This window comes from Thamnophis sirtalis, unplaced genomic scaffold, assembly GCF_051295495.1.
Source record: "Thamnophis sirtalis isolate CommonGarterSnake01/CBP01778 unplaced genomic scaffold, rThaSir2_p1.2 scaffold_8, whole genome shotgun sequence".
NCBI classification, from domain to species: Eukaryota; Metazoa; Chordata; class Lepidosauria; order Squamata; family Natricidae; genus Thamnophis; species Thamnophis sirtalis.
The window spans coordinates 40,903,581-40,922,642 of record NW_028261388.1 but is presented as its reverse complement, the minus strand read 5'-3'; the positions used below and the strand labels follow the sequence as shown (position 1 = coordinate 40,922,642).

General features: G+C 32.6%; 1 protein-coding gene across 4 annotated transcripts in view; it reads left to right on the top strand.

Moving 5' to 3' along the window:
- The window catches only part of CADM2 (cell adhesion molecule 2), a 352,887-nt gene that overhangs the window by 205,964 nt on the left and 127,861 nt on the right, over positions 1–19,062 (top strand). For all 4 annotated transcript variants that reach the window (XM_087721509.1, XM_087721510.1, XM_087721507.1 and 1 more), the window contains one exon: positions 3,749–3,898. In XM_087721509.1, the coding sequence (XP_087577635.1) occupies positions 3,749–3,898 (150 nt within the window). The remainder of the gene's footprint in view (positions 1–3,748; positions 3,899–19,062) is intronic.

Genomic DNA, 19,062 nt, shown 5'->3' with positions numbered 1-19,062 from the left:
AAAAATTGAATTCCACCACTGAGTGGGGGGCACTGAGGATCAGTTTGTAGCACCAAGGGGGCGGTGGACTGAAAAAGTTTGGAAACCACTGGGTTAAATAAATAAATAGAAGAATCTAGTCCTCCTTTCTTGCTGACTTAGACTTGGTCTGTTTTGCTATCATCTATTCAGAATTTAGTTTCCTATCAAGTATAAGTTTTTAATCACAATGAAATTTCCCAGGATTCCCATTTGATTAAGAACATTCCATAGGTTGTCACTGTTGATACAATCAGACTATAATTTAGGAGATCAGGAGTCCTGTTGACCCAAAGCCAGTCATTTTCTCTCTACCCAAGGAAAGAGGAAATGCCAAACCACTTCTGAAAATCCTTGCCAAGAAAACTGCCTTGGTAGTCTCTGAGAATTGAAAACAATTGCAGGGAAAGATAAAAAATAACATGTAAATCATACATTTTGTTTGTATTATTTGGCTTTCTCAATTTTCTAATGTACATTAGCAATACCGTTGTTTGTTTCTCCCCCTTTTATAAAATCAGCGTTAATATCTATCATTTTCTTTTCATGCAGGGAGTTTCTATACATTTTAGTTAGATGTGAATAAGGATATTATGTGACAGTTTCTGAGTCTTATGTAGATAAACTTCTTCCAATTGTTGGCCACCATGTCACTCTTCAGATTTGCTGGCATACTTTGGTTGCAATCTTTACACATTATTCTGATGCCTACCATAGATGGGTTTCACATCATTTTACCACCGGTTTGCTTAACACCGAAAATGTGAGCATGCATGTCTTCCACCTATGTGCCCAGCCTTCTGCACATGCACTTTGCTTGTATGTGTGGCTTGCACACATGCACATAGCTTTAAAAAATGTGGCTAAATAGGATGGCATAGCGCCAGTTGCCACTATTGGTTCGCCTGATTCAGTCCGAACTGGCTGAGTACCATCATTGATGCCTACATATTTCTACAGATTTTCATCAATTCCTGTAACATTCTCATTTGTTAATTACCAGAATGCTGATCTAAGTTCATCTTCTTGGAAATAGGGAACATATCTTAATATACCCTGAATGTACAGAATTTCAATATTCTCCTTTATCTCTGATCTTTTTTGAAACAATTATTGCTTCTCCCTGGCATCCTACAACATAACAATTTGAATTTGGAAACTTTCTGTGCTCTGGTAGTTTGAACTACTTTCCTTGTTTTTCTATGTCTGTTGTCATATTTGATATCTTTACAGATGTCATTGCAGTACTGCACCATGTCTCTTCTAATAGCAGTCTGAAAGTCTTCATTAAATTATTTCTTGATATCTTTGTCTTTCTTTATTTTAACTTCTGTTATTGACAACTTCCACCATTTGTGCTGATATAGTTTCTTCTATTTCTTGATTTATCTATTATTACAGAAGTTGATATAATTTGCATTCTTACACTATCTTTCTGTCCTAGCAATTGTGCGTTAATACCAGATTGCCTCTTATTCAGAAAGTTGGATAGTAAACCCTTAAGCTAAAATATTATTCAGCATAAAAAAGAGAATGACATTTTAATGTGGAAAGCAATTTTAGATATGGGTTCATTGATTCAGAAAATTGGTTTAATGCAAGTTATCAATATATTTTATGGTGTCTTATACTTTGCTATTGTTTCCTTTTGTTTTCTGCCATAAGTTTATACAAAGTTTAATAATCACAAACAGCATTAAAACTTGCATTACTAATGAAGCATCAGTGCAATATTCTTCTAATCTATCCAGTTCTATTCTTATTGAAGCTTCAGAATAGCTTAGTGTAATGCTGAAAAAGAAGTTCACATATTCAAAATAACATTTTAATTAAAATTAAACTGGCAAGCAATGCTATACTGAAATATCTAAATGTAATACATGCATAATTGCACTCAGAAGAGGGTTTATAAATCATATTATATAACTAAGTACATCAATGTACATCATCATTCTTTGAACTGCAATACTGGTGTGATATTGTAATTGAAGGAAACCATTTAAAATTATTGAAATTAATTCATCATTAATAAAATTTATAAAGGAAACACTATAACATTGTACCAATCACTATCTCGTTATACCATGTGTTATTTTTTTGAATCTCTGGTACTGTGTATAGTCAAATCCACACATGGTTCAGTCTCTGGACCAGTATCTCTCAGCAAAACTAAATTCACAAATTGTTATTAAAAAATAAAAGTAGCATAACATTTGGTGCATGCTTTTTTTTATTCCTTGAAGAAAAGTTGAATATAATTTAGAAAACAATGAAATGAAAATAGCAAATATACAGATTTGTGTGCATTAAATTTGTAGGCTTTGTTATTTTTCCCTAAATGAAATTATATTATGTTTCAATAAAAATTCCATTTATAGAGCATTAATGGCCATAAAAGAGAAGAAGTGAGTAGCTTTAACTATTTAAGAGCACAGTGGAAACTCGGGTCACGACTGTAGTCCATTCCAGGACTTCAGTCAGCACCTGATTTGGTCATGACTGGAAGCAAGACTGACTGTGCATGCATGCACACAAAAACGGTATGGAAGGGAAAATTGCTGTGGCTGTGATTGATTGCCACCCGATGATTTGTTCGTGAACAGAATGAAACATTTAGCACATTTTTTGGTCGACACCCGATTTGGTTGTGGTCAGAAGCATTCGTGATCTGAGGTTCCATTGTAGTCTTCAGGCTACTGGCTTGCAGAAAGTTCATTATAAATATGTTGCTGCTAATGGAAAAGATCTGCCAATTCTTAAATATTTCTGATATAAGGGAAGACATTATGTTCCTATCTATCTATCTATCATCCTTTTGAGGGTGTACTCTTTATCTTAATAGTTTAAAATAATGAGGAAGAAGAATAAATTCAACAAATAATGACTAAATTATATGTAATTTCTAAATTATACATTGTTTAAAATTTGTTCATTTAAATGTTTTACTAGATATTTCTGTATTATTTAAAGGAAAAAGAAAATACAACATGAACTTTTGGAATCTTATATAATTCATATTCTTCTAAACAGGTGGCAGTTGTCTGATTTTCATCACTTATGGTAGCAAAATACTAAATTGTCGTTCTTTAGTGTTACTTTTGAACTCTGAAAATATCTTAACTATTCCTGTTTAGACATCTGAAAAAAACCCCAATCAGGTCAAATTAGAATTTTTTAAAAAACTGTTGATAAAACTATTCATATTATCTTTGAATTAGAATTTTCGATATGAAGTTGTCCTAAGATATGTTTCATATCTTAAGAATCTGCTTCTTGGGATTTTGCTAAAATATTCCTGTTAATTTAGCCTGCATTTAATTATATTAATCACACACAGAGAAATTGGGACACTAGTTAACATGTTATTTAAATTGGGACACTAGTTAGCATGGATATAGATTTTGTGATTTTTTTTTATTCTAAAATATTTAAAATAGTTAAAATATTCTCCAGGTTTTGCACATGTCAGAAAATGATACTAACTTAAACAAAGAAAATCATATTCTGATAATTTTCATAAAATTGTTTTTATTAAAAAGATGGATAAAAACATGATGTACTGTATCTATCTTAAGAGCAACTATTCTTATAAGATTGTTTTTTTTAAAAAAAAAATCCTCTTATTGGAGGAACTCACTGGACAAGTCATTGGGAAAGTAACAGATATTGACCTAACCTTATAGCTTTTAATATAGTACAATTTCTTTTTTCTTTTTAATGTCCTCCCCAGGCAGCCAAGGCCAGTTTCCACTCACACAGAATGTTACAGTTATTGAGGGTGAAACAGCAACACTGACTTGTAGAGTTGATCAAAATGATAACACCTCCCTCCAGTGGTCGAATCCAGCTCAACAAACTTTGTACTTTGATGACAAGAAAGGTGAATATACTTTTTTTTTGTCCTCAGTTGATTATTTAAATAATAATAATAATGTTACTGTTAAATAATGCTTGCACACTTACATTATATTCTACATCATCCTCAGGCTAAAAAAATGTGTAATTTGAACATGATTGTTTGATTGTAAAATTATAGAGTATTAATATTAATTTGAAAAAAAAGTTTTAATTGTTTCCTTTCGTCTCTGTTTTTACTGCTGACTAAAGATGTGACTGGGATCTGTGTTCACTAAGGATAGAGAATTAAGATTATAAGTATGGTTAAACAGGTTAATACAGGTACAACACTTATTACCATGGGTTTCCATTCAAGAAAAAGGTAGAAATGTGAAGAGGTGTGTTACGACATCACCATACAAAAATTGCAGCTTATGTCAGACATCAGGAGGCAACTGCATAATTATGGTGGTTGCATTATGACATAATTTAGCGTGCCATGAACATGTGTCCATAAAAATAGCAAGCAGCCCCATTGTCAGTGGATCATCAGTGATGTATTTCAGAAGACAAAGTTGGCTTTTTTAGTCATTTGGTTAACTACCAGTTCTGCATTGTGGAAATATGGAGGACTACCTTTATCTTTGTACTGCCAAAATAAATGCTGCTTCAGTCTAATATCACTATTTGTAAGTACTGTACTCTCCTCCATTTGATCTGGGGATTTGCATTTGCCCTACCAAGGAAAAATTGTATGTTTCTATTTTTTTCTTTCATTGAATTCCTTGTTCATATACTTGCTGTGCTTGATATAATATAAAATAATAGTATCAGTGCCTATTATGCAGCTCTAAGGAGAGAAAGAGAGAGAGAGAGAAGAAATTTCATGCCTTGAATTTATATCTTGTATCTGATCTGAGAAGAGATTTGGGGAAAGAATGAAAGAACAAAGAGAAAAAATAGCAGAAGAGAAGAGGAAGGGGAGGGGAAAGGAGGAAGAGGAGGAAAAGTGTGATACAGAAATTCTTTCTATAAAGGAATATTATCCCTGATAAATAGAAGTTTGATACCAGTAAGTTTATTAATGTTCATTCTCCCAAACAACACAATTTTCTCTCCAAATATATGGATGCATACAGTATTTCTTTATTTAAACCTAATCATTCTAATAGTCTAAGTATGGAACTAACCTATCAAATCTAACTTACCAATTGTGGAAAATCCATTTGTCCCATTCAAAAAAAATAAGAAAAATTATAATTTACATGCCTTTGAAAAGAATTTCTGAGTTTTTGGTTTTGTTTAATGTTTTCTTTAATAATTTGTTATGCGATGATAAAGGAACATTTTTTCCTTGTAACTGTACTAATGTTATTCATTTATGTATGTGTTTGTTAAATTTATTTGCCATCTATCTTACTATGAAGCTGCTCTAGGTAGTTTACAACAATGAAAATAAATGTAAAATTAACAGTAGAAAAGTATTGGAAGAACAGAATAAACAATTACAAAGAAAATAATGAGAACACAGTGATATGAGAATAAAAGATGGGTGGGTTGGGAAGCAGGGAGCAAGGGTGGTGGTGGGATTTACTATCAATGTAAATCCCACCACCAGGGTGGTACTCCCACATTGTTAGTCAATATTCCTACAATGTTATTCAGTAGTTGTGGAGGACTGTATTTCCATTCATATACAGACACATATAACTGTAAATTATTAGAACAATATCAATATACCCACTTAATATGCTATGATTTTTTTTACATCCTTTTTTTTTTAATAAAGCATTTCTTCCTGACTAGTGTGCATATATGCAATAGAGCTCATTAAAACTGTTCTGTAGGGAGAACAAGGCAGGCAGGAACTGAGGCAAGGCAGGTTGAAAGCTAACAACAACCTTTATTTAACGTTAACAAGGCCAAAAGCAAGGCAAACCACGAACCGGAAAACAGCAACATTTGACAGCTGACAGATCTTTTATACAGGAACTGTCAGATGCTGAACCAATAGAACGGCTCCATTCTCCCACCAGCTGGCTGCTCGCATCTTAGCCAATCAGGAGCCAGCAGTGCCTTTCAATGGCATCGTAGCCCTGAGGACTTAACAAAAACTAATAGCTTTATAGTAGCTCACATGTTATGATGTCCGACTTCTGGAACAGTATCCCAGCCCCAACTTTGCTATCCTTTCCACAGGGCTTGAAGACCTCTTTCTTTCCACTGGGCCCTAGGATATGTTGGTGTACATTTTTTTCAGAATTGAGTTCTGTAAAGATGGTTTATAATACACTTTTCACTAGAGATATTTTTTAAAAAAATGGTACCTCACAAAGTTATTATTGAGTTGGGCAACCTTAGAAACCTAATAAGTTAATTCTTTTCAATTTTAAACAAAAACCTTATATCTTCATAGAATTGCATTTTTCCTAATTGCATACTGGTAATTCTAGTTGCATTTTATTGAATTAATTAATTACATTGATTATGGTCACCCGTTGCAATAAACTATGGATAGCAAAATGCACAATTTAAACAAAAAATGAAATAAAATGCAGTATCCTGGACTGAAGCAACAATAACAATAAAAACATAACAAGGATTCCACAACATATGAACAGAACTAAATCTTAAGAATTTTCTAGAACCTTAAGAGACTGGGTGCCATTTGTAATTTTAGGGGATGCTTTTCCAGAGAGCATGGATAAAAATCTTTAGTCCCGTGCAGTGTCCAAATATAGTTGAGTGGATCTGGAATAGTTCCATTATGCCAAACATCTGAACAATGGGAACCAGTAGAGCCTTAAGTAGGCAGTTCCTCAAATATCCAGGCTCTATTTTAAATCCTGACTAACTCTTACGTTTAGGTTGTTTGCTTGTTTGTTCTGGTATATACAATATAATATTACTAAGAGAAAATACAGGAAAAGAATCAGAAAGAAAGAAAAACAAATTTATAAGCTTATAATAGTAAAATGTCAAAGTGACATTGGATCATTAAAATTGTCAAGGTGACATTAGATCATTGCTGCATACCGTACTATGATTTGGGTTGGGTTCTTGTGCTAATTTGAAATTTCAAAGACATTATTAAGGTCAAATTAATATTCAATAAGTAACTAAAATTGCCAGTATAAAACATCAGATTATATGGGCTAAAGAAAAGAAAATAACTATTACTTACAAAATAGATTTAGGTTTTATCTTATTTCGATTCCACCGAGGAGTGGAATAAAGCAGCCTGGATTTGCCTCTTTGTCTGTTCAAATCCAAAACAGACCCACAATGCATCATTTTTAAGGTAGAATAAGCCTGGCAGAATCTCTGAAATTAAATATGCAAATATGGATTTTGGCAAATCCTCAGTTTGAATGGTCAGTACCAAAGCTCAGTAATTAATTTTATACCAGTATAAAAATAGAATGTTCAATAAGTATTTTGTACTTTGAACAATACACCTTGCAGAATGACAGTGAAAAACAAGTATAATTAATCATGTTACTATAAGTGTTCAATATTTATTTACAAGATTTGTACAGCTGCATAACTCATGTAGTTGTTACTCTGGGTGTTATACATCAAATAAGCATCTCCTAAATAACATTGCAAATACAGTATCACCCAAAAACAAAACAAAAAAGATTTTTTTTAAATCCTAGAGAATGAAAGAAGTCAGGGCTATCCTATTATAAAGAAGGGGGCAAACCATACTAAAGAACAGATAACACACAAGAAGGACACTTCCTAAGTCCCATCAAATGATATTGTCTTAAGAACAAACTTAATTCATATCTAATCAATAAGAACATGTAAGATGGGCAGAAATAATCAGAGACAAGTGGTCCTGCATAGTCTACAGTTTTGTGTTTCATGGGTAATGATAATGATAATCAACACCATAAATGGTATTGAGAAGCCTGCTGAGAGCCAATGCAGCTCCCAAAGTAGTAGTACTACATGGAAAATTAAAACACTAACCGAAGAACCCTAGAAAAAGGTAGAAAACCATCACAATGTGCTTCTCCCTCAGTCCCTAAGCTGGCAAGAAGGATACCAGGGATCACAAAATAGCTGTCAGAAACACAATGCAAGTATAATTAAACATGTTAATGTAATTGCTCAATATCTATTTATTTAGACTCAACAGCTTGGGTAAATATAGTTCTAAATATTAAATATTCCATCCCCAAATTATATTGCACCTAAAAACCAAGCAAATCCCCATCCCACCCACTAACATCTCCAAGTACCCTCTACATTTTATCAGAATCAACAGGCTCAAACATATCCCACATGTTTAATTTTTAACTTAATAGTAATAATAAAGAATAACTTTATTCTTCAGATCCTGAGATTAATTTCTCTGACCACCTGTAAATGTCCAGCTCCTCTTTCCCAGAAAAGTTGAGGTCACTTTGAGCAAGGGCATTGGCTAGCAAACATTGAGGTACTGTAGAAAGTATTCCTTTTGAAAGACTCTTACCAGTATTGTCAATTATCATAAATACATATGAGATTTAATATATTAATGTATTTGTGTGTGCCACAGTAGTGATACAAGATTGAGAAAACATAAAACAATTTGTTCATGTTTTCCCCTGAAAAGAACAGGAGGAATGGAGAATGAGATTAACTGGCACGTCTTTCTATTTTTCCCAGAAAAATCCCAAGCACATAGCATTTAGTTTGCACCAGTTAATTTGTTTGATTAAATATTTAGCAGTACTTTATATAGTATTGTTTTTAGAAAATTAGTGACAGCCCAATGCAGAAAAGGAAAACAAAGGAACTTAACACACACAGTAGCTATAATGAAGAATGACTCTGATTTCTGTGTCTTCAACATGTGAATCAAATATGTACAGATCTTAACTTTCTTGTAATGTTCATTCAATATGTGAGAAGTATTTTGCTGATGGTCATCCCTTGGTGATTCATCATAAACAATGTTATGCAAGTGCAATTTCGGGTTCACATACCACTCTTGTACAGCTGTCAAATTATTAACATGTAAGTAGAGCTATGATGCTTCAGATTTAACTAATTCAGTTCTTGCTCTAAATGCTTCACAGAAAATGTTTTCATGAGTTCCTATTTTTTCAAAGGAAACATATCTTGGAATATTTAAGGATATCAGCATCTACTTCAATATCTTTTAATATAAATAATGTCTGATTAGCATAAAATTGGCAGTTCCTCAAACAACCAGGCTCTATTTTGAATCCTGACCAACTCTTATATGTAAAAAAAAACACCTAAAGATTCTTTGTTTGTTTGTTCTGATATATTCAATATAACATTACTTATAAGAAATACAGAAAAAGAATCAGAAAGAAAGAAAAACAAATTTATCAGCTTATAATAATAAAATGTCAAGGTGACTTTAGATCATTGAAATTGTCAAGGTGACATTAGAGCATTGCTGCATACCGTACTATGATTTGGGTTGGGTTCTTGTGCTAATTTGAAATTTACAAGACATTATTAAGGTCAAATTAATATTCAATAAGTAATTGAAATGGCCAGTATAAAACATCAGGTTAGATAGGCTAAAGTAAATAAAATAACTAATACTTGCAAATAATGTTTTGTCTTATTTTGATTCCATTGAGAAATAGAATAGAAAGAAATTTAGCAATATTTAAGGACATTAGCATCTACATCAATATCTTTAATATAAATAAAGCCTGATTAGAATTGGAAGGAAGTGTTGAAATTAAAATTACAAAACAAAATACTTACAATTTGTTTCATTTGGGGCATATATTAGGGTTTTTTGTAAGATACAATTGTATTGCTTATTTTTATATTTTAGCAATGAAGTATTTTATTACGACAATAGCTAACAGAGGCATGGTGAGTCATGATGTATTAAGAAAATATGCCAGAATTTGTGTTCTGTTTGCATCTGGTGTTTGTGAAACAGAACTTCAATGAAAGTGAATGTTAGGAAATAGTAAGGTTTTTGAATGTGAAAATATCTGCTGTCTATGGATTAAAATATTGAGTTTTTACAATATCTTTGTGGTCATCAAATTTCCTTAAAATGTTTCTTTTTGTTTTCAAAGTTTAAACATGTTTGGAATGGTTCCACATCCATATATCAATTGGAAATAAATAGAAGGAAGAATTATGCAATAGATATGAAACTTTATAGTAGCTTGATTTGTGCTTGTTTTAGTAGAAATGATCATATTACCATTTCTATTTGAATGTTCCAGACTACCCATCTCACTTATGTTGCAATTGTGATCCTGGCTTCCTTGAAGGCATGGTGTGGTTATCATGACTTCCTGCAGAGAAAAAGACACACCCACACAGCTTATATTAATAGGCTTTTATAGACATTGCCTGTTGGGAATCAATGTGTTTGGAATCAGAATGGTTGCTTTTAGGACGCAACTGGAATGCTTACATGTTAAACATAATAACAGCTAAGTGGGGTTCCTATTTGCTCAGAAAGATAATAGTTAAAATAGTCAACTAGATCAAAACACTTTTGAGTTTTGTAATGACACATTACATTTTTGGTCTTTTGTTTAAATCAGTAGGATTGCCAAGAAAGCTACTCTCAATTTTCAAAAAAAATATTTTTTTCTATTTTAGATTGTTTTTGATTTATTAAAGCTGAAAATATTTTTATTAGTTCTGAAGAAATAATTTACTTACTGAGCAAAATAATGGTGATTATAGGTATTAAATATGAAAAGGTTTTGAATAGATCACTGAAATAGATTCACAAACATTTTCTTAGAAAGAAGATAATAATAATGATTAAAGGAGATTCAGTTTTCATCTTTTAATATCATTATATGAAATTGAAATATTGTAACAAAATTGCTCAGTTATTTATATATTGCATTACAGATTTTAAATAGTGCCAAATAAAATAAAGTCAACAAAAACTGAAGGATGCAAGTGTTCAGAAGTTTTTTTATATTTTGAAAATCAATTTTAGATAGAGACGGAACACAGATGATACAGAAACAGATGATAAAATTATGGTATTCAAATATATTTCTCTCTCTCTTGGACAAATATATATCCCAATTCCTATTTACATGACAAATATTTGCAGAAATATTTCTCATGTCTATATAAGAATATATTAAAAATGGTGCATACTATTATAATGAGTTTATATAACACTCTGTATAGTATTACACTGAGATTTTTTTCTGGTATATTTTCTCTTTTCAATATTTTCTTTGGTAGAAAATATTGCTTTGTTTTGTTTTTATTTATTTTTTTCCACATATGAAAAGTAAAGTTTAGATAAATTAATCACCAGAAAATTTGTGTGAATGTCAGATCATTCACAGCACACCTACAGAAGGTTGACTTCCTATGAGTCATTTAAATTAATCACAAAGCATAACTTCCTGTCAAGGAGTTTTGCCAAATAAGGATAAAAGCAGCCAGGAAACTGCAAAGTAGTATAACATCTAATGTATAATGAAAATAAGGTATAACAAGGGAAGAAATCTTTAGAAAAAGCTATGCAATCACAGTAAAACTGTGATTTAGATAAAATAAACTAACAGATAAATGTAACTTCTGGTGAACAGTGTTAGACTGAATAGTGTTCCAAATAAGCTGAACCAATTATTGTGGCTAAGAACAAGGAGTCAGTGAGCAGATTGGTTCCTTCAACTCTCTCCAAACAAGAGAAGATGCAAGATTGTCCAAGCCATGCTTCATATGGTTGCTTTCATAAGAGGCTGCAAGGCAGTGGTCTATGGAGGATGTGAGAATAGGAGCTGCCATACTTTTTTTGGAGCCTTCAAAGGACAATAAGTTTGCACAGTCTTTGCTAATCACATTTTGGAAATTGCCTATTAACTACTTTAAAAATGTTAGACACCTTCAAAACAACAAGGCTAAAAACACTGAGTGACTACTTTTAATATTTAATATAATAAAATAAAATTGTTTCTTTAAAACCTTGAAAAATTAAAAAAAATAGAAAAAGCAAGGCAAAATTTGGATTACAAAAACAATTAAACAGATTAAGAACACTGAAAATTTTGAAATTTAAGACTGAAATTAATTCTAAATATTTTTGTGTAAGAGCTATTTTCAGTACTAGAAACATAACAAAATATATAATAAGCAAATTATAATGATGTTCAGAGACACTTTTGAGGAATTGCACCAGGACTTTGAATTATTGTGTTGTCTTTTCTTAGGAACAGTCTGCTCTCAAATAAAGCTGTAATAGAAAGGGATTTGCAATAAGATCTATCTGAGAATGTGAACAAGCATTTGTCCTTAGACGTATAAAACAACTGATGAGGCTTTAAAAATTAATTAGGAAACAAGAATGCCAATCCTAGAGAGTAATTGAATACTTCCTTCTTGGTGGACTTAGAAAAGTGACTTAAAGGTTTGAAGAAATTGAAGAAAAGAATCAACATTTATCTGAATGGATTAAAGAGCAAGATTGTTTTAAAGAAAAGGAAGGAACACCATATTCAATTAAGATTAAAATGGAATATGTTATTATTTTGGATGGTTCTTTATGGACGTGCTGACATCTGGATTGAAAAAAATGTTGTGCATTATTTTAACCTGCTCCATCATTTTATCCATTGTCTAGCCACTGCAGGATGAAGGCCTCTTCTGCATGTTTCAACCAATACGGTCTTGGACTTTCTTTTACCAATTGGGCAGGAGTGGGTTCCTGTACTGGTTGGTTCTGATTCACTGTGTGTGTGCTTTGTGCACACTGCACATTGCGTGTGCATTCACAGTGGACTATAAATTGTTCTGCGCATGCACAGAAATATGCCGGCAATGGCAGAAGAGACCAGGGAACTGGTTCGGGGGCATGGCCAGCTTGGATCGCTTCCAGTTCTGTGACCCAAGTCAAATCACCACTACCGGTTCGGCCAAACTGAACAGAACCATGAGCAACCCAACTGTGCAATTGGGACCACAATAGTAAATAACTACCACATATAAGCATGCAAGAAGGTAACAGCATTCCTCATATTTAGTTTCTTCATATGTTCTGTGCTGTGACATGATGTCATGGTCACATGACTGTGAAAACATCTTTATTCAATGCTGGCTGTTTGGCTTAAGAAAGGGAGATGAACACTGCCCCTTATAGTCAGTCACTTTACTTAAGAAGCTAAAACTCACAAAGACATCTTTATCTTTACCTTTTTTTTAATTTCTGAGGGGGGAAATGCTATGAAAAAAAATATTTCCAATCATTATGTGCAGATTATATTACATATTGACCAGTTTTCATAGAAATAACAACTTAATTATCAAGGTACTTTGTTTGCTTCTTTGTTTAAAAATTGGAAACACCGTAGGCTGTTGTGCTAAATAATATACACTATATACACTATAAAGATCAAACTAATTACATATTGAATCATTGTCCCTGAAAAAAGGAAAATATATTAGTGTATTATCAACTTTATTGGCTATGATACCAAACTGAGAATTCAGTTCACACATTCTGTAAACTCATAATATTGTTTATTTGATTTCTGTTAAGTGTATTGTGGAAACCAAGCCAATTTTGGTTTATTCAAAACGTGTTATATCAACCATGGCTTATTGCAGCATATGTCATACTTTGCAATATTAGACCCGCTATAATAATGAACAAATTTGACCATACCCCAAATAAATAATAAAATAAAAATGTAATAATAAATAATCAAAATCAAATGAATTACTGAATATAATTACTACTATAATACAAGACCTGGCAATATCTAAGAAAAGAAATGTTGAAGAAAGAGAGAGAGAGGCTATTCTGGATACACAAGACCAAGCCTTACGAACAAATACATACAGAACCAGAATTGAAAGGACAACAATAGATAGCAAGGAAATAAGCTGAAGAAACAGTGGACTACCTGCTTATATGCTACAAGAAGATTGCAAAGACTGATTACTGGCATGACAAAATATCAACAATGCTGTACTGGAAAATCTGCAAGAAATACTATTTGCCTGGAAGAACTGGAATTTGTCTGGAAGACCATAAAATAGAGATAGTAACACAGTAGAAAATGAAGAGGCTAAAGTATTCTGGGACTTTAGAATTCAAACAGACAGGCATCTGCTGCATAACAAGACAGACTTACCAATTGTCAATTAGAAAAACAAAAAAGTCTGGATTGTGGACATGGCAGTGTCTGAAGCACAATAAAAGGAATGGGAAGACAGCAAATTACAAATACCTGCAAATAGAAATGGAATGACTGTGTAAGAAGCAAACAAAGGTAGTTCCAAGAGTAATTAGGAAGTTTGGGTGCAAACCCAAAACAACTGGATCACCACTTAAACACCATCGCCATTGGCAAATTCATCATCTGTCAATTGCAAATGGCAGCTTTTCTGAATGACAACATCTGGCTGACTATGTGATGAACCGGTGATAATATTACCTTCGGGACCACTTTCCAAGTAGGAATTGCTGCTCAACAATCTCAACAATTGATATTTGTCCAGATAAACCTCCTGTTGGTCAACCATATTCAGGCAAAGCAGTACTGACAAAATTTACTCCAGACTGTGCTTCCCATACTGCCTGTAAATGGGGAGGATTCCCTAGACAAAATAAGAGTAAAGTCTGTCAATTAAAAAAATATCTACTCCCCATTTGATAAATCCTTGATTAATATGAATCCATTTATCATACATATAACTATTGAAACAATACAATAATTATTATCCTGACTTCACTAATTTCAACAATTTCAAATATTTATACAATTTCAACTTAATATTATTTAGAATCAACTAACTACAGCTTAGAAAAAAATCTACTTGCTCTTCCTCCCTCCCATTTGTCCATTCTTTTTTTTTTCTTTCCCAATGATATTCAAATTTCAGAGCTAAGGCTGGATCACACATAAAACTTCACAAGTTTTCTTTCATGCATTTCTATTTGGTTGGAAACCATCAAAATAAGTGAGTGATGATTGATGAAAAGATAGGTACGAATAATGTAGTCTGTCAAAATAAGAGTTTTAGATCCCAGATCCGACTTTAAAATGTCCTGTAAGCAATACCATTATCCCAGATGTAAGTTATTAATTAATGGTTATCATAATATAACAATAATATATTTAATTGATGAGTCATACACAAGACCTAGGAATTTTTAAAACTGAAATATAAGATCTTTCTGTGGAAGCACTTTGATATTTCGTGTCAATCCTATTGTCTTCTGAGGTAATGACTTGAAACTAATTCAGAGTGTGTCATCCAGTGCATAATTATCTTTGCACTAATATTCAAAAACAGAATGTGGTTGATTTTGTTTAACTTGACAGCCATGTTTCTCTGGCTCGATGAATGCTATCTGGCATTCTTTGGCTGCTCCTATTGCATCAGCTTTAATTAGTTTTTTATTGCTGTTAATTTCACAGTCTTTTCATTTAATAAATTACATCAAAATGCCTTAGTTTTTGTTGTATCAGGTTTAATTAGTTTTGTGGACTGCTTACTTGAGTTTTGATTTGGCTTTTTTTTTTTGAAGGAACTTATTTCTGTCCTTACCCCAGCAATATAGCCAACTATTTCTTTTATGAAAACATTTTTCTGTTCATTGTTTTTCTTAATAAATTAACTTGCTAAAATCAGAATTAATATCTACAGCACTAATATCTAGAAGTCCAGATACATTAAACAGAACTAATGGAAGGGGCTTTTCTTTTTTTTAAATATTGTGTGATTGCCTTGATATAAACAGTCTATGATATATGATTGTATCATTCATTCATTCATACATATACATACATACATACATACATACATACATACATACATATATGTGTGTGTGTGTGTGTTTGTGTGTGTGTGTGTGTGTTTGTGTGTGTGTGTGTGTATACATACATACATACATTCCTAAATTATCCTAAAAATACGAGTTCCAGGTATAGTCCTAAAAGAAGAAACAGACATTGCTATATCCAAAATTTATTGCTCACTTAGCTTTTGTTAGCCTCTGCTAACATCATCAGAGTGTAAACACTAAAGAGATATCTGCCTTAATATAGGAATTAAACCTTCATCGAGGTGGTGCAGTGGTTAGAATGCAGTACTGCAGCCACTTCAGCGTACTGTTAGCTGTTTGGCGGTTCAAATCTCACTGGCTCAAGGTTGACTCAGCCTTCCATCCTTCCAAGGTGGGTTAAATGAGGACCCAGACTGTTGGAGCAGTATGCTGACTCTGTAAACCACTTAGAGAGGGCTGAAAGCCCTATGAAGCGGTATATAAGCCTAACTGATATTGCTATTGCTATCGATTAATATGCCTGATGTAAAAACGACAAAGCTAATTACAGGTGGGAGGCGGGTGGATGGGTCTATCACTCATGCAATGGCCAAATTGATTAATGGTGTCTAAAGGCAGATATCTCTTTAATGGTAGTTTTTACAGTCTGACAATGTTAGCAGAGACTAACGAAAGCTAAGTGAGCAATATATTTTAAGTTCTGGAGATTGCAATGTCTGTTTCTTCTTTTATATATATGGCTGTCACATTAAATCATTAAAAACAATATAGATTGATATGTAGTACATACACATATCACAGACCAATCATACTGTCTGAGAGGGCAATAACTGAATAGCAATATAGTTAGTGTTTTCTGTATTTGTTTACGACTCTTAATGACTCTCCAGATTTTTGCAGTCCTTAGATATCATAAGCCTACATCTTTGCAATAATGTATAGGATGTGATATCTGTTACATTTTTAAAAAAATAAAAGCAGAATCTCTTTCCCTGTCTTATAATTAGTCATAAGACTCAGGACTTTATCTATTAAATCTGGCATTTTTTATAGTTTTTGTGCATAAAACTAACTAGATTTTCCAATTCCATCAGTGGTTATAAGTAGACACTGGACAAATAGATAGCTGTATTTTTTCTTATCTCCTTACTTTACACAGCATGAGTTCCTAGATATTAAATTACAACACTTTATCCCCATCAATGTAGTCAATAATCTCAGTAAATGAAATTTGCAGCCTAGAACATCAGGCAATTCACATTTATAGCCACAGACTTAATGGCTTATTGTTATTCTGAACACTCTGATGAGATAATATTTTATTTTTTCTTGACCTCAAATTTGATCTTTGCTGTTTGCCCACAGTAACAGTATTTTTAAAAACTATAATAATATCTTAGATAGTTTCTGATCCTTTGCATTTCATCACATTTTTTTTTCATTTTAGATGAAATAATAATGGTGTAATGTCCCTGATTTATTATTTGTTATTCTTGTGACATACAGATGCTGAATACAGGTCATATTTAGGCAAAGGTGAAGTTGTACAAAACTGACAAAAAACTTGTTGAATTTAGGATTTTATTTTCTCAAGTGAAGAATTAAAGGTGATAGAATTACAAGCAGTTATACAGCTTTTATCCAACATGCCGGTACTACAACAGTAAGTTAAATGCTTTGTTTTAAAATGGGGAGGGGCTTCTTTAATGTCCCAATCCTTTAAAATACAAATAAATGTATGTATGTATGTATGTATGTATGTATGTATGTATGTATGTATGTATATATATCAGTGATGGCGAACCTATGGCACACATGTCACAGGTGGCACACGGAGCCATTTGTCACGGCTTGTGAGTTCATCCCTTTTAAAGCCATTTTTCCCTCCCCAGGCTCCAAAGGCTTTATAGGAGCCTGGGGAGAGTGAAAAGAGCCTCCCCCGCCCCCGGGAGCCCCCCCCCCAGAAGCTTCATGAGCTTCCCTGAAAAAAGCAGAAAAAAACGGCCCTAGGGGCAAACCGGAAGTTAGGGAACAGATTTCTGGTTTGCTCAGAGGGTCATTTTGACTGCTCCAGAGGCTTCAGGGAAGCCTCCTGAAGGTCCCTGAAGCCTCTGGAGGCTTCTGGGGGGCGGGGGAGGCTGTTTGCGCCCTCCCCAGGCTTCTATAAAGCCTCTGGAGCGTGGGGAGGGTGAAAAAAGCATGCATAAAATGGGAGGAGCACCAGTAGTGCACACATGCGCACTGGGGATGGTCGTGCATTGCATTATGGGTGCATCCCACCCACACATGACCCCCCTGCGCTACCCCCATTTTGATTCAGCATGTCATATGTTTAAATCCTGCTTCTTCAAACTTAAAAAAAACCACCTTTGGCATTTTGAGATGAGTATGTAGCAAGATATATGTGTGTGTGTGTGTGTGTGTGTGTGTGTGTGTGTATGTATGTATATATATGTGTATGTATGTATGTATGTATGTATGTATGTATGTGTGTGTGTGTGTATATATATATATATATATATATATATATATATATATATATATATATATATATATATATATATATATATATATATATATATATATATATATATTGCTCCTTTAAAAAAAAAATGAGTTAGAAAGATCAGTCCAGATAGGCTCACTGTTACTACTGACAATTCCTCAATGATGTTCTAATAATAGAACCAACTCTATTGCTTGCAAGTTAGCGGACAGATATATGCTAGAAATAGAAGCAATAACACTGTTACCATGTAAATTATTTTATTCTCCTTGCTTTACTGGTCTTAAAATGTCATATAGCTAATTATTAAATTATCATTTTATAGAAAAAAAACAGTAATTTCTCTGAGGCCATCTACTGATTCTAATTGAGCAGGCATTCAGGTGTACAAAGCCTAAGTAAAATTTATTTCACCACATTGCTTCATTTTAGATCACTATATCTATGAAAATAATAATGGTGTAATGTCCCTGATTTACCACATTGCTTCTTTTATTATGCTTTATAAAGCCAAAAAGATTGCCATATTGAGGGATAACATACTTACACTTTCACCTTTAATAGCACTGACAAATTTAAACCAAGTAACATGCAAGACAAATCTATCTAAACAAACATAAGAGTTTATCTAGTTCATTTAGCAATTATTAATGAAAAAGAACCTAATTTTGCAACAAAATAAATTACAATGCCTTCAACTTTTACCTAGGGAAAATATAGTACTTTCATTTATTAAGTATTTAAAGAAAATAATTTGAATAAACTATTTTTTTAAAAAAATCTGAATTTTATATTTGTAAAGAAAGTCTCTTTACCCCTATGAAAATATAAATTACTTATCTGCCTTATATTTTTTTAAAATGGACATTAAAAAAATGAATTCACATTTTTGCCCTGAACAATTGGAATATAACTTCTTTTTGTTATAATT